The sequence below is a fragment of the Octodon degus genome, unplaced genomic scaffold (assembly GCF_000260255.1).
Source record: "Octodon degus isolate 3935 unplaced genomic scaffold, OctDeg1.0 scaffold00052, whole genome shotgun sequence".
NCBI lineage: Eukaryota > Metazoa > Chordata > Mammalia > Rodentia > Octodontidae > Octodon > Octodon degus.
Window position 1 is genome coordinate 5203674 of NW_004524628.1, and position 14402 is coordinate 5218075.

Sequence of the window (14402 nt, forward strand, 5' to 3'; positions counted from 1 at the left end):
TCAGTTTGCTCCACTTTCTACTTCAGGAATAGCCAGTCACCTAGCCAGTGTGATTCCCATGGTTTTTACCAATCACAGTGCACAGGCCCAGGCCCAGCCAAGACCAGGCACCAGGGGATCTTGTCCAGGACAGGCAATCCAGGGGAGACCCAAGTCCCTCAGCAGGATCTGATTGTGGACCCTGGTAAGGAAAGTATGCTTTCTCCCTTTTGGGTCTGATGTTAAGGCTCAAGGCATAGGCTGACACTGGCTTTTATGTGGAGAGGATCAGACTGAGAGATGGAAGAGCCCTGGCAATACCATCAGGGCTGGCACCCAGCTGTGCCGGGGACGGGGTGGGGGGTTAAAGTTTTGAGGCCGGTACTTCAGTGAACTGGAGCAAATAAAGCATCTTTTCCAAGGACTCAAACAATTTATTTAGAACCAAGCAGGACAAACTGAGTAAAAGTTTTATCCTAAACTTTTCCAATAAACCTCATCTGCACAGGCTTCATATTACTGTCAGTCACATCAGTGGCATCAAATCTGTGTAATTTTGATTAAAGGGTCAAGTTTGAAAATAACCTTCCCATTCTTTGTGCTTTAGGACAGTCCTCAAAACTGTTCAACTAAAATGATCTTCTAAAAATAAAGTAGGAGCTACATTTCCCTTATACAGATTAAAAAACCAATTCATCTGTTTTTTCCACTGTTGTATAGGGAAAATGGGCCCAACCAAACAGAGCAAAAAGTATTAGCTTTTCTATGTTAATGACCAGAGGAAATCCTTTGTTGGTTTTCATCTTGCCCTCAGCAAAACGGTATCAATATCCTTTTCTTCCTCTGAATCTTGATCTGGCATCCAACTGAAAATAAATGTATACTTTAATCAAATTTAGTGTAACACAATTAAATACAACTTTGGTAAGTGGTGTCAGTCACACATGAAGTAAACGTTTCCAACAAAATCAATTCTCAGAGCTACTTAGAAGAAAAAAAAAAATAAGTAACAAAAATTTCTCCAAAAATAATAGTTCCAGTTAGGGGTGATCAATAAGGATTGTCTTCTCAAACAGAACCCAGACTATGCTTGTCTTGTCCTTTAAACACTCAACATTTAGGTTCTTCTTGAAAACCTAAAATTCCAATTAAGTTTTATTTAGGTTAATATTCAGACATATTTGAACTCTTTAGCAACAGAGAAAAGCAGAAGAGACCTTATTAGGTAACACACAGTCTTGGTGTTAAAGCCCTTCATGTGAGCCACCTTCTAGGCTGATGGGACATTTCTTCAAGTAAGTCTGAGGCAGCCACTTCCTCACGTGGCCAGGACAGAGGAGGCTTCTGAAGTCAGTGTTCCTGTTGGTGTCTGGATGTCCCCCACAGCCTCATGAGGTCACTGGGGGCAGGGTTTTTCAGAGGTGGTTGAGTCTAGTTTGTGACTGGTTCATGTCATAATGCCGGGATTAATGGTATGAGTGCTACACCTGCCCTAGGGCGGGCAGCCTGCATACTAGGTAGGGGACAGACAGAGGCTTGACCAAGTGCTTTCTCTTGCTGCTTTTGTGGTCTTCCACAGCCATTAACTACTGCCCCTCTACCATGTGCCAGCCTGCCTTGGGGCCAGCTTATTATGGACTGAAACCTATGCAAACTGAGTTAAATAAACCTTCCTTTAATTCTGGATATCGGGTATTTTGTCTCAGCAATGAGTAACTAAGAGAGTCAAGCATAAGGCCAGTCTGTAGAAAGCAGTGTCACGCTCAGAAATTCCGCGGGAAGGACTCATTCTGGAGATGGGCCTGGCAGTGAGTCCACCATAGCCTCAGGACAGCCGGCCACTTGCTCATCTGAGCACAACACAGATTACCTAAGGGCCATTTTTGAAAAACAAATCTTTGTATGGGAACCATGGTCAGAGTGGTGTGCTGTTCATACTACAAGAAGACAGCGCACAAACTTGCCATCTCACCTTACCCCGTCTGAAATGGTAAGCAAAGTTACCCACACAATTTGTCATGTTTCTGCATTGCCAAGCCTGTAAGAGCAGCAGCTGTCACGCATGACATGACTCCACCCATTCTGAGGACCAGCGGGGACTCTGGCCTTTGGGAAAGAGTGTAGGACCTGCTAGAGTCTGCTGAGAAGATCCCTGGACTGCTCTTTTCCAATGGCACAGCAAGCCAAGTGCTGAGGAAGTCAGAGCACTTGGACTTTTTATTCTTGATTGTTTGCAATTTCTGTAGGAGGTAGGTAAATTGTGAAAAGCTGTAATTTCTTAATGTTTTTGGAGATCACAGAATAACCTTTAGGCAAATACTTTTGGGGAGTTTACTGTAAATTGTCATCAGATAGGTTTGTGTGGTACAACTCATTATAAGGCCTTACCCTAACAGTTCCAACTTGTCAATGATCTAAGCATGCTTTGAAATATCTGACATATCTACAGATTTCATTGTACATGGGTAACAAAACTATGTGAAGCAAGGGAAGAAAAAATTTCCTCTATGTTAAGTGACAGAAAAATTTGGCAGAGAACCATCACTTGAACGCCAGAAATTAGCAGTATTCTTAGGGCCTCCTTCCACAATCCATCGCTCCAAAATTCAAACATACTGACATATTTTTCTAGCCATCTGGGCAGAAGCGCACATACCTTCGGTCTGGACAGAATCGGTTGGAGCATAACACAAGTGACCTGAGTGCTTGGTGACCAGAGTCCACCCTGCACAGTTCTGTCACCAGCTCTCATTCTCTCACTATATGAACCTCATGGAGTGCAGCACAGCCGGGGTCGGCATCCTGACTGGGTAACAACCGTCAGTGCGGGGTTTTCATGAATGCCACCTAATGTTTAACTCCCTGGAGGACCCATTGTCTCCATCCTTTTTTTCAAACTATGCCGCTGCAACCTAGATAAGACTACTAAGTCACTTGCATATTAAACCCTGTGTAACTAATATTTAACAAAAACTGTTTAAAATCTTTTAAAACACTTACCATTGATCTTTTACACTCAAAAAATGAGTATTTCAGAGCTTTGCAGTATCCTTCCTTCAAGCACTCCCGAGGGGATTTTCCTTCCTGTGACACAGAACAGTATAAATACCTGGGAAGTTTCCTCCCAGAGTACAAAACAACTCTCCTTCTAAGAAGTTCTACTAAAGAGAAAAAGTTATATAAGAAGTGGTTCTGCTGGGGAGATGGCTCAGTGGCATACGTGCCTGCCTGGCAAGTGCAAAGTCCTGAGTTCAATCCCAGTACCAAAAAAAAAAAAGATAGTTAAGAAATGGTTCTTGCTCTTTTCCATCTTGCAAGATGGCGGGCAAAAAAACCTGAGAAGCCAGACACTAAAGAGAAGAAACCCAAAGCCAAGAAGGCTTCTGCCAGTGGTACTGGTAAAAGAGTAAGGTGAAGGCAAAAAAAAGTCTAAGAAGGGGCAGCCAAAGTCCTGTCCTGGTTAGAGGAATCGGTAGATACTCCCAATCTGCTATGTATTCCAGAAAGGCTTTGTACAGGAGAAAGTACACAGCTGCTAAATCAAAGGTTGAGAAGAAAAAGGAGAAAGTTCTTGCCACAATCACAAAACCAGTCAGTGGAGACAAGAATGGAAGTACCCAGGTGGCTAAGCTTCGAACAATACCTAGGTACTACCCTACTGAAGATGTGCCCCAAAAGCTCTTAAGCCACGGCAAGAAACCCTTCAGTCAGCATGGGAGGAAACTTCGAGCTAGCATCACTCCTGGCACCATCTTGATCATCCTCACCAGGCGTCACAGAGGCAAGAGAGTGGTCTTCCTAAAGCAGTTGGCCAGTGGCTTGCTACTTGTGACTGGGCCTCTTAGTCTTAATCATATTCCTCTATGAAGAACACACCAGAACTTTGTCATTGCCACCTCGACAAAAATTGGTATCAAAGTGAAAATCCCCAAACGCCTCACTGATGTTTACTTCAAGAAGAAGTTGCAGAAACCCAGACACCAGGAGGGCAAGATCTTCAATACCAAGAAAGAGAGATACCAGATTTCAGAGCAGCGCAAGGTGGATCAGAAAGCAGTGGACTCACAGATTTTAGCAAAAATCAAAGCGGTTCCTCAGCTCCAGTGCTACCTGTGATCTATTTTTTGCTCTGACAAATGGAATTTATCCTCCAAAATTAGTGTTCTAAATTTCTTACTAGGAACCTAATTAACTGACACATTAAAAAAATGATTCTTGCTTTGTTACAGTGAAAAATTATAACTTTTAGGCATCTCAGAGGAGCTCTTGAGTTTTTGAAAACACTGGTTTCAGTGGAACACCTTTCTTTCATACGTTTATATAAAAATCTAGAAACTGGTATTTTTAGCTCTTTGTGGGTGAAAAGTGTCACTCAGTCACCCTAAAACCTGAACCTTGTTTATGAGGTAGGAAACGCTACCCAGATGCTCACAGGACAGGCTGGGATCATCTCCAGGGAATGTAACCCCATTTTACCTGCTTTGCGGCTATGGTTTTCCCTTCAGGGAAACCAATTCTCCAGCCCAGCCCAGGGACCATTTCCTCAAACCTTTCTTCACTAGGGATAGTCATACTCTCTTAGTTTTCACTATGAAAAAAAGCTCCAGAGTCCCATGCCTGTGGTGCTCCCATTCCTAGGAATACCTCTTCCAGTCTAGGTCCCATATTTCAGTTGTCATTGGCAGGAGTGGTGCAGTTGGCTTCCTTGCCTACCCTGTTCCTCCCAAGACTCAGCACTGCTGCTGATGGCATCAGCTGCTCACAGGAAGGAGAGCGGAGAGATAAAAAGACTAAACATATAAGCTGATGCTTCCCCACACTGTATCTAAGATGCTACCACTTTCGTAAGCTTTCAGCTTATGCTGCCAACTGCCTGGAGGAAAGATCCATCAACATACACTAAAGCAGAGAAATGGAATTTCACCCCCCACCACCACTCCAGTGAGACTGCGCCCCATCTCTAATAGCCACTCTTCCTTTTCAGTCACACACATGGTCGAGCCAGAGTTCTGTGACTGAGATTTCCGTGAGCTACTCCTTGTGACTTAGTTCTAGCTAGTTGACTTGTTTGAGAAATGTGTAAAGAATCAGGGTTAAAAAAGGTTAGTGCTTGGTAGAGAGACATGTCTCTCCTCCCCCACTTCATAAGACCACAAAGCCTGAGCTCCGCTAGGCTAGCTCAGACCACGAGGAAGACAGTAACATCCTATTTTCCCTCACGGTCCCTAGGGCCATATGATCAGCAGTGTATGGGTCCATGGGGGACAGGGAAGCCACCAAGGCCCTATTCCTAAAGATGTAAGAGCAAAGGCAAGAGCTCTACCTCCTTTAAGCCCCTCATACCTATACCCTAATATAGTTCCTAGCCTTTTTGCCTTCTGAGATCAAAATCAGCCAGCGCTCCCCCAAATGGATATGTCCAAGTACAACACAGTAGATACGTAACTCACTGGATTGTGGGGATAGTGGCAGAATCTACTCTCAAGCTTTCCTGCCCCTCCCACAGGTGATTCTTAAGTCAGCAGGGCTGCCAGGGAAGGCTTTCTGCTCCCCAGGAGTCCTAACACTCAGAAGTCTACCTCAGAAATGCCTTTGCACCTGCCTTTTCCTCACGTCATCTCTGAACTCACACCCTTACACCGTTAGCCTGAATTTCTCCAGGTCCCTACAGTTCCTTGACTATCTCACCTAGAAAGAAATATTCGTGTATGTGGGCCTTTTCTCTCCAGTGAGATGCTGCAGGTTTCAGGTGAGTTACAGACTAGCAAGGAGTGAGATTATACCACCCATCTGCCTGAAGATCATAGTAACTCCTTTATTCCAGAAGCTAAGAAAGTCTCAGAGCAGCCCCAGACCTCAGAATCTAGTGGGGAATGGCCTGCAGGTGTAACCACAACACCACCCAAGACAACAGTGGATTGTCTTGACTTGCAAAGCTCAATACTCTGCCCACCATGGCCCTTTCACACTGGCTGAGGGCACCATCAAGGAAAAGCACAAACCACAAACGCACTTCAGGCTGAGGACTGTTCAGCTTCCCATGTTCAGCATCAGTAAGACCATGTGATGGGATGAACAGCAAGCCTCTGCCCAAGGCTTTCAAGCTTTCCAGAGACCCACTTTCTACACATGACAAAAGGCACCCCACTCATCAGTACTGTGTTTGTTCTTAGAGTGCTGCCACTTGGAAATGTGTTCAGCCACTGAAAAAACAAAACAAAAACCCCACATTGCTCTTGCCACTAGTACTGTCTTCCACTCCCAGTTTTTTCCATGAGCCTACTCTATCTTCTGCTCCACTGCTCGCCTCCATGGCATTCTGGGTTGGTGAAAGTCAGGAGAAATCTCATCTCCTCCTCTGACACGGAAGAGACTGCAGCTTTCCTCTCAGGGATCCTAACAGTCTCAGCTCCAGGCCTGCAGGACCCTCTTTGGGCCCCCCCTCCACATCTCCACGCCTCTGCTCCTGCTATGCATTCAGATTCTCCCCAGGATCATAAGAGCTACCACTCCTTTATTTGATAAACTGCTACTCAGCCTTTAAGTCTCAGGCTCAAAGGTCACCTCCTCTGTGAGAAGTGTCCAACTTCTGAGGCACGATCACTTGCGCTAAGTTGGACTCAGTAATTGTTTTTCCTTATAAACAAGTTATTTACTAAATGGCTTACACAGGCCTTAGTATTAGAACTGAATCCATACAAGTGTATGTCTCCCATAAGTAAAAGTTTATGTCAGAAGTTAAATCCATTTTTGTACCACCAGTGCCTGGCACTTACTTGGCCCTTGCTGAACACAGGCACCAATGAATGAAGCAGCAAATTAAAAACATCCCTGAACATGGGAGTCCGAAACCACAAGCATTTCAGTTTCCTCCTCTGTATAAGGAAGCTGGATTTCATAATCTCATTTTTATAACTCTGAAGTTTTATGAGACACTGGGAGTTGAGTTTAACTGGTAAAATCAGTGAATCAGCCATAAATCCTGACTCAGTAGAAATACTGGTAGAGGCTGGCTAACGATTTAGGGGCAGCAGGCATTTTTTTGAAATGCACGCAGCTTTTTGAGAGGACACCACCAAATGCAGAAACTGCATTGTGGGCTTTACGCAGGTTCAAAAAACGAGTCCCTGGTCAAAGTTGAATTTCACTGTGTCTCAGGGCAGGCAGGTCGAGGGCTGACAAACCCTGGGACAGTCGCAAGGGAAGAAGGAGTGGCGGTTACAAGATGGGGAAAGTGTACGCCTAACGTCCGAGAAGGTAAAGCACTTCAACTCTAGAAACCAGTTACTGTAAAACCAACACAAGACAAAAACACAACAGTCCGGGCCAAGTGTACAGAGCAGAAACTGCTGGCCGGTGCCGCGCGCCAGGTCAGGCTTACGGGACTCTAACAACTGTTTATGTGCATTGTCATCTCTTAACACGGTCGAGAAAGCTCTTATTCTCCAGTATTTAGCACGCCCCCAGAGTTCCATAAACGTGTTTTAAACCGAAATGGCTTAATATTTACAAAACCCGACGGGGCAGGTATGGTTATCTCCTATTGAAGGCCAGAAGGAACGGAGACTCCCACAGCCCCGGGATCTGCCACAGTTCAGCAGCTGGACATGTGACCAACACCCCGGTCACGACGGCCACCACAGACCGACAGGGAGACCTTTGCCGAGCCTGCCACCCGGATGCAGGCGCGGCCACCACCCGGAGCGCCCGGCCGCGCTACCTGGAGCACACAGTCCGACTGCAGCAGACATGCCCCCAAGTCCTCCTTCAAACCCGCGCACGCGCCGCCCTCTGGCTTGTCCTCGTAATAACGGGGCATTACGAAGCCTCCCGCCCGCCGCCGTCTCTACCCTCACAGTCTTCAGCAGATACCACCTAGCTGGTGGGCAAACGACGCCCACTGCCGAAGAAACCGGAAGAGGTTCAGGTGACTTCCGGTAGGTCCTCCGCTGTCGGGCGGGGTGGACTACAAGTCCCGAAAGGCATTGCGCGCGCGACGGACGTGGATGTGCATGACGTAATAAGACGCGCCTCCAGCTCTGGTTACGTAGCAAGAAGGGAAGTTAGCCTGGTCGCGCCTGGGCTCAGCTTCTGGGCAGTGGTGGGACAGTAGCTCTGGCTTGAGGCCACACCAGAGCTCCAGGTGAGACCTGATGGCTTCTGTGCCCGTGTACAGGAGTTCAAACAGGAGTCCTCTCCTCTGGCAGTTCGTGGCAGGTAGTTAAGGCAATTAGGCCGTGACCATTCCCGCGGCTGGCCCTGGAGCGCTGGGCCACAGTCGAGTTGCTGGATAAAATCAAGGACTCACATTAGAGGGACAGAAAAAGTAATAATTTTTAATATAAGCGTGTCCGAGATACTGCATGCGCCTCATTCTTTGCTAATTCGAAATTCCAGTGTAACTAGGTGGACTGTATTTTTATTTGCTAAACCTGACAGCCGTTCCTGAAACCCCGGGCTACCGGGGAAGCACCAGGGCAGGGCCGGGCAAGGCGCCGCTGGAGTCCCGGAAGCTTGCGAAGTGGAGTGGGGGGCAGGCCGCGGGTGTGGGGGTCGGGGGGTGACCTGTGCTCTCCCGCCTCCGAACCGGCTGGACAGGACTCCCACACCGTCACCCCATTACTATTCTGGGTAAAGCACTATGGAGTTTTGCTTTTTTTTTTTTTTTAATCACATTCTAATGAACAGGTGTACGCTGATGGACCTGAATAACATTGCTTTCTAATCTTCAGGGTTTAAATGCTTGATGACTTAAAAATCAGAATTTTGGGCGAGAGTTCCGGTCTTGGCGACGTCACAGTGGTGCCTCTTAGGGAGCTCACTTTGGCTTCCTGTGCCTCTTTGCTTGTCCTTTCCGAACAGTGGTTGCCTGGGAGGGCTGAGGATAGAGCGGGGTGAAGCGTGAGAAGCGCAAGGATAGTGATTAAATGTTGTTACGTGGTTCTGAGGGCGTGGCCCTGTCGCAGCTAGAACTGCGGTCTGCAGTTTTCAAGCCCCAAGACGCCTCAGCCCGTTCTCTTTTGACCCCAAACCCCTCAGAGGGTGGAAAAAACCATAAAGTGACCTCCTTCCATGCTTAATAACTTGGAGGAGGAGTTGCTGGTAGTCAACAAGTTTCTCCGGATTATATGTAAAAGCAGTCTTTTGCTTCCATCTAGGAAGATGTTACCGAGTACTGCAATGAATTCCTCGATGCACGGGAATGGAGTCTTGAGTTCCAGGGATGCAGCAAGACACACGGCTGGAGCAAAGCGCTACAAATACCTCAGAAGGCTTTTTCGTTTTCGGCAGATGGATTTTGAGTTTGCTGCCTGGCAGATGCTCTACCTGTTCACTTCCCCACAGAGAGTTTATAGAAACTTTCATTACAGGAAGCAGACAAAGGACCAGTGGGCCAGAGATGATCCTGCTTTCTTGGTCCTGTTAAGTATCTGGCTCTGTGGTAAGTCTTCATTAGTTTATCTCCCATAGAGTCAGAGAAAGAATGAACCCTTTCAGAGTGGGCTTGTCATGTGGAGGATGTTTTCCTATGTAAATATGTTGTGGGTCTGAATTTGGGGATATGTGTAACTTTTTCCTTTTCCTGAACCCTAAAAAATCTCATAAGAAAGAGATGTATTCTTCCATATCCCAAGCAGATGCTAGAGTAGGTTAAATTGCGACTTCAGGATTTGAAAAGCAAGGGATAAGATTCACTGTGTGTCTTTTAGCTACTGCAAACTGATACCCAAATTCCATCTTGCCATGAAAAGGAATATCAAGATTGGAAGTTGCATTTCACAATTAGGCAAACCCAGAGAGTTCTAAAAGTACAGGTGGGAACTTGAAAACCTGCTTGTACGTTCTCCAGTAGTATATTGAATGAGTGCCAGTCACCTGTTAAACTGTAAAGTTTTCAAGTGTGTAGGGTGTGTTTCACCTTAACCTGATTTCTAAATGTGTGAGGTCCTTCTCTATGCCAAGGCAAGAGCCCTGCTCAGTAAGTTTCATAAATCTGCATTCCAAAGGGATTTGCATTTCTCCATCAGTTACATAAAACACATCTTTGGGGTTTTCTTTCAGTGTCTATGTGGGAATCTGGTGGCCAAATGTATCAGCTATCCATTGCTGAAACAAAATATCTGAGTTAACCTAAAAGGAGGAAATGGGGTTTTTTTGGCTTATAGTTTAGAGATTTCAGTCCATGGTCATCGGCCTGTGGTGAGGCAGAACAACGTGGTAGAGAGTGTGCAATGCAGCAGGGGCTGTTCACCTCATGATGGTGGGTAGTAGAGTGACGGGGAAGGCTCTGTGAAGCGGGGATCTTGATATCCCTCTCCAGGGCACACCCTGAAGAGCCTACCTTACCTCATAAAGGTTCCATCCCCTTCCAGTAGCACCACAGGCTGGCAGCCAAACTTTTAGACATAGCCCTTCAAGGGACATTGAAGGTTTACACCAGAACACCAAGGAATGTGTCCTGTAGCCCCAGAACCTAGCACAATGCCTGAGTGAATCTTGTAAATCTTTCTTTCAGTGTCCACTATAGGATTTGGTTTTGTGCTGGACATGGGATTTTTTGAAACAATAAAACTTCTCCTGTGGGTAGTATTCATAGACTGTGTGGGCGTTGGCCTTCTGATATCAACCTTAATGTGGTGAGTACCACTATCTTTGGTTTTTTAGATATGGTAGAGTGTGTATTTGTTTCCTTCAGAGATGCAGTAGCTGATGGAAAATGAAACCAAGATAAAGTAACTGAAATGATTAGTCTTGCTGCCGAAGTGTGTTGGTGCCACTATCAGGAAATTCTCTTAAGGAGTGTTCAGTATTATCAGTGTGGCCAATAATAAAAATAATTATGTCATAGGAACCAAATCCCTGATTTTACAAAAATGTTATGCATTTATCAACCCTGGCTAAGTTGTGTGGTTGCACTATTTTCTACATTTGTCAGTGGGTACAACTCCAGATGTAGGGGAGGGTTCTGTCGTGCTCAGACCCATGTAGATCTAGATGATTATTTTATGAGATCTTACTTTGAATCTATGATATTAGGTGAAGTGTACTGGAAAAGAATTTTTAAAAAAATCTGTAGTTCTTTCCTGCTAAGAATCTCCCTCTCCTCTCCTCTTCCCCCTCCCCCCCCCCTCTCCTCTCTCTGTAGTAAAAGGGCTCCTCGTCTAACTTTGTCTGGGGTTGACTGACCACCAACCGTGTTCCTAGGGTAGATCTTCTGTTGGCCTTTCCTCCTGGGGAGCATGCTGCATGGACTGGCCTGCAGGCTGTGCGCGGTGTGTGTCACCAGTGCCTGAGCAGGCGCAGTACTCAGTGTTGACCCAGGACACTTGGAATGTTTTAGTCTCAGAATGACCCAGGTTCAGTTGCCAACACAGGAGTCTACATAGCTCTAGACTCAGTCTCTTTTGTCAAATTCAGTGAACAGTCAGTTTTGTCACACTCTGTAGAGCATGGTGGTGTGATAAGTACGTGGTACATGTTAAGTGCTTGATATATGGTGGCTATTACTATTTTAAACAAGACTGATCTCTAATGATACCAACCTTTGATTTGCCTTTGTAACTTCTGACCAGTACCGTGCAGCTTCTGTGTGTGCTAGGTCATTAATAAGTGCTGTGCACCCATGATCTAAAATTAAAACTGCTAACAACTGCTCACGCATTCACTATCAAGGTAGCCATGGGGAAGACAGTACGTGAAGAAGTCAGGCTGTCAACAACTTAGCTTGCTGAGTTTGCAGCAAGCAGTGTGCTAGGCATGTGGCAAGTCTAGTGGCCACAGAGCCTGAGTTACCCTGGAGCTCAGCACCTTATGCAGGAGTCTGTCTCGAGGTTTCTGTTACAGACAAGAGCTCAACATACTGGTTTTGGAAATCCATGTTGTACTGTGAGTCATGTGAGGAACTAGGAATAGAAGTGATTCTGTGTAAATCTGGTCATCTCAGAAGCACCACATGAACTAACATCAAGTAGCATTTTAGGAACACGGGATTTGGGGCACCAGGTGAACAAGTGCAGAGGCATAGAAGTGTGGAGCAGCATGCTAGGGCAGGGGAAGAGGGTGACACTGGGTAGGGAGAGATGAGAGAAGTTGGCTCTGGGGCAGGTCAGAAAGCAGAGCACCGCATGTGTGGCTGGAGGAGAGAAAGAGGCAGCACAGCCTGAGCTTGCAGGCTCTTCCAGAGGAGGCCCCCCAAGAGCCACCTCCTGCCCACCCTCTGGCCTCTGCCTCTGCTACTCTCACCATTTGTGTGGTCCCTGCTCTTCCGTGGGCTTTGGCAGCTCCACCCACCTTCCTGCCTTCCCCTGCAAGCTCAGGCTGAGTGCTGAACATTTGGCCTTGGGCATGTAGAGCCGGGAGCTCAATTTCTGTTGAGCAGAAACAAAGATCACGGGACAATGAGGCAGGGGACTCAGTAGTATGGCTGAGATGGGTGACTGTCACAGGTGGGTGGGGAAGCCAAGTAGCCTTTGTGCCCACTGACCATTTGGCCAGAGGGGCTCCCCAGGAGCTGAGCACAGGCTGCTACACACATTTTTGGCTGTGGACAATTCCGTGGGTACCCAGTGTGCAGGGAGCAAGTCACAGCTGTTAGCGTTACTATCTCCTTAAACATTTATGGGCTCTGTTTTGGGCAACTTTTGGACTCTTAGCTCTTTATAAAATGTGTGATAAATTGGAAACTGCAGCCAGCCTACTGTGCTGTGGGACACTAGAACTCAATCCTCGTGTGTCTGTACCTCACTGCCCTTTATCCACATCCCTCCGTTGTCCTCACCTTTCCTACCCCCCTTTCCTACTCGCTAGGGACCACTTTTCTCTCCTTCATGAGATCAGCTGTTTTGTCTTTCACCTCTGAGAACACGTGGCACTGCCTGCCTGTGCCTGGCTCATTGCCCTCATTCTGTAGACTTAATTTGTGTGTTCTTGGCTGAGACAGGATGTTTAGGTACGTTGTGGTGTCCAGGTGAAGCACTATTATTTTTGACATTTTTAGATAAGTACAGGACTGTTTATTTTACTATACCATGTTCTTTGTTTTCTGTTCTTATCTCTTAAGGAAGAGCCTTCATTGTATCCTTGATTTGAAATGCAGTGACACATAAGGAGGTACATTGACTTTCTCCAGTTATGTTTACAATAAGTGATCAGGTTGGCTTTTCTTTGAAGAGCTGCTTGCTGGCCCCTGGGCACAGTATTCACTCAGCACTGTACCACACTGTAGCAGGCCCGGCACCCAAGCAACTGTTCTGTGGCCAGATGCGCTGCTGGCCACTTTGCTTTCTTTCATCCTACTTTCCTCATCCTACTTCTTTTAGTGGGAGGTTGGCACAGGTTATAGACCTTGAGTATATATTCTGTTATTCTTTTGGTAACATCAGTCAGTGGTCTGGCTTTAAGCATCATCTACACTCTAATGAGCTTTTTGTTTTGTTTACAAATGGAACCAGGGCCCTCAGCTACATCCCCAGCCCTTTTTCAGATTTTGAGATGGGGCCTTGCTAAGGCACTGGTAGGCTGGGCTGGAGTTTGCAGTCTCCCACCTCAGCCTCTCAGAGTGCTGGGATTATGGCAGCTGAGGCACTGGTGAGTTTTTCTCTCCACTGTGGGCCCTGGACTGTGCGCTTCATAGGCAGCTCCTCCCTGCATCCTGATAGGTGTCTCCGGCGCAGCAGGGCCATCCGAGGCTCCCACACACTCCTCCACCCTCCTGTCCCTGGAGCCTGCTCTCACCAGCACGGCTGTCAGGAAGACCAGGTCATAGCATTTGCTGGTCACTTCTTGCAACTCCTGTGGCTTCTCTTCATCAAGAGGAGAAATAAGTCCTTAATGGCCAGGGGCCCCATAATGTGGCTCTCCTGCCTGATTCCACTGCCCACTCAACATCACACTTGCTCATCCTATCCTGAGAGGCCAGGCACTGCCCCCCGCTTGGGTCCTCACCTCCTGGTACTTTGTGACCTTCACATTTGAGAGCACATCACAGGTACTGCCTATGTTCTGGCAGTCTTCTTCCCCAGCTGAAGGCGGTTCGTGATTGTTTTCATCCTGGGGCCTTTGCACGTGCACACAGCACTCTTCCTCCCCTCCATCCTCCTTGTTCCTTCCAACTCTTCTGCCCTTTTGCTAAACTTGTCACTTTTTTTTACTCCTGTTAATCCCTTTTCCTCCCTCCTCTCCTATCTTGTTGCTCTTCTTATTTGAAAAAGACCCCCTACTTCCTATTGCTTTTCATTTTGTTCTCACATTTTTTGGGTTCCTCCCATAAGAGAAACCATGTGCCATTTAAACTTTTTTTTTTTTGCGGAACCGGGGATTGAACTCAGACCCTTGTGCTTGCCAGGCAAGCACTTATTCTACTGAGCCATCTCCCCAGACCCAGAAAGGTTCATCTCTTTTTTTTTTTTTTTTTTTTTTAAAGG

At 46.6% G+C, this 14402-nt stretch overlaps 2 protein-coding genes across 2 annotated transcripts in view; one reads left to right on the forward strand and one right to left on the reverse strand.

The window, feature by feature from the left end:
* Positions 1–387: 387 nt before the first annotated feature.
* On the reverse strand, positions 388–7907 carry LOC101559943 (cytochrome c oxidase assembly factor 5). Its single transcript, XM_004633180.2, has 3 exons — positions 7700–7907; positions 2980–3063; positions 388–845 (listed from the first exon to the last, which is right to left on the reverse strand). Exons 1-3 carry the CDS (start codon positions 7796–7798, stop codon positions 804–806), a joined length of 225 nt encoding a protein of 74 aa, XP_004633237.1. The 5' UTR covers positions 7799–7907; the 3' UTR covers positions 388–803.
* A 108-nt stretch (positions 7908–8015) lies between these two features.
* Unc50 (unc-50 inner nuclear membrane RNA binding protein) overlaps positions 8016–14402 on the forward strand; it is a 9135-nt gene continuing 2748 nt past the window's right edge. Inside the window, exons 1-3 of the mRNA XM_004633181.3 lie at positions 8016–8122; positions 9138–9421; positions 10496–10616. Coding sequence (XP_004633238.2) covers positions 9142–9421; positions 10496–10616 — 401 coding nt within the window. The 5' untranslated portion in view covers positions 8016–8122; positions 9138–9141. The remainder of the gene's footprint in view (positions 8123–9137; positions 9422–10495; positions 10617–14402) is intronic.

Excerpts from the sequence above, each read along its gene's own strand:
- LOC101559943 (XM_004633180.2), bottom strand. The coding sequence starts at position 7,798 with ATGCCCCGTTATTACGAGGACAAGCCAGAGGGCGGCGCGTGCGCGGGT. Across the intron at positions 3,064-7,699 it reads AGTCGGACTGTGTGCTCCAG|GAAGGAAAATCCCCTCGGGA; the intron begins GTAGCGCGGCCG and ends TCTGTGTCACAG. Across the intron at positions 846-2,979 it reads TTGAGTGTAAAAGATCAATG|TTGGATGCCAGATCAAGATT; the intron begins GTAAGTGTTTTA and ends ATTTATTTTCAG.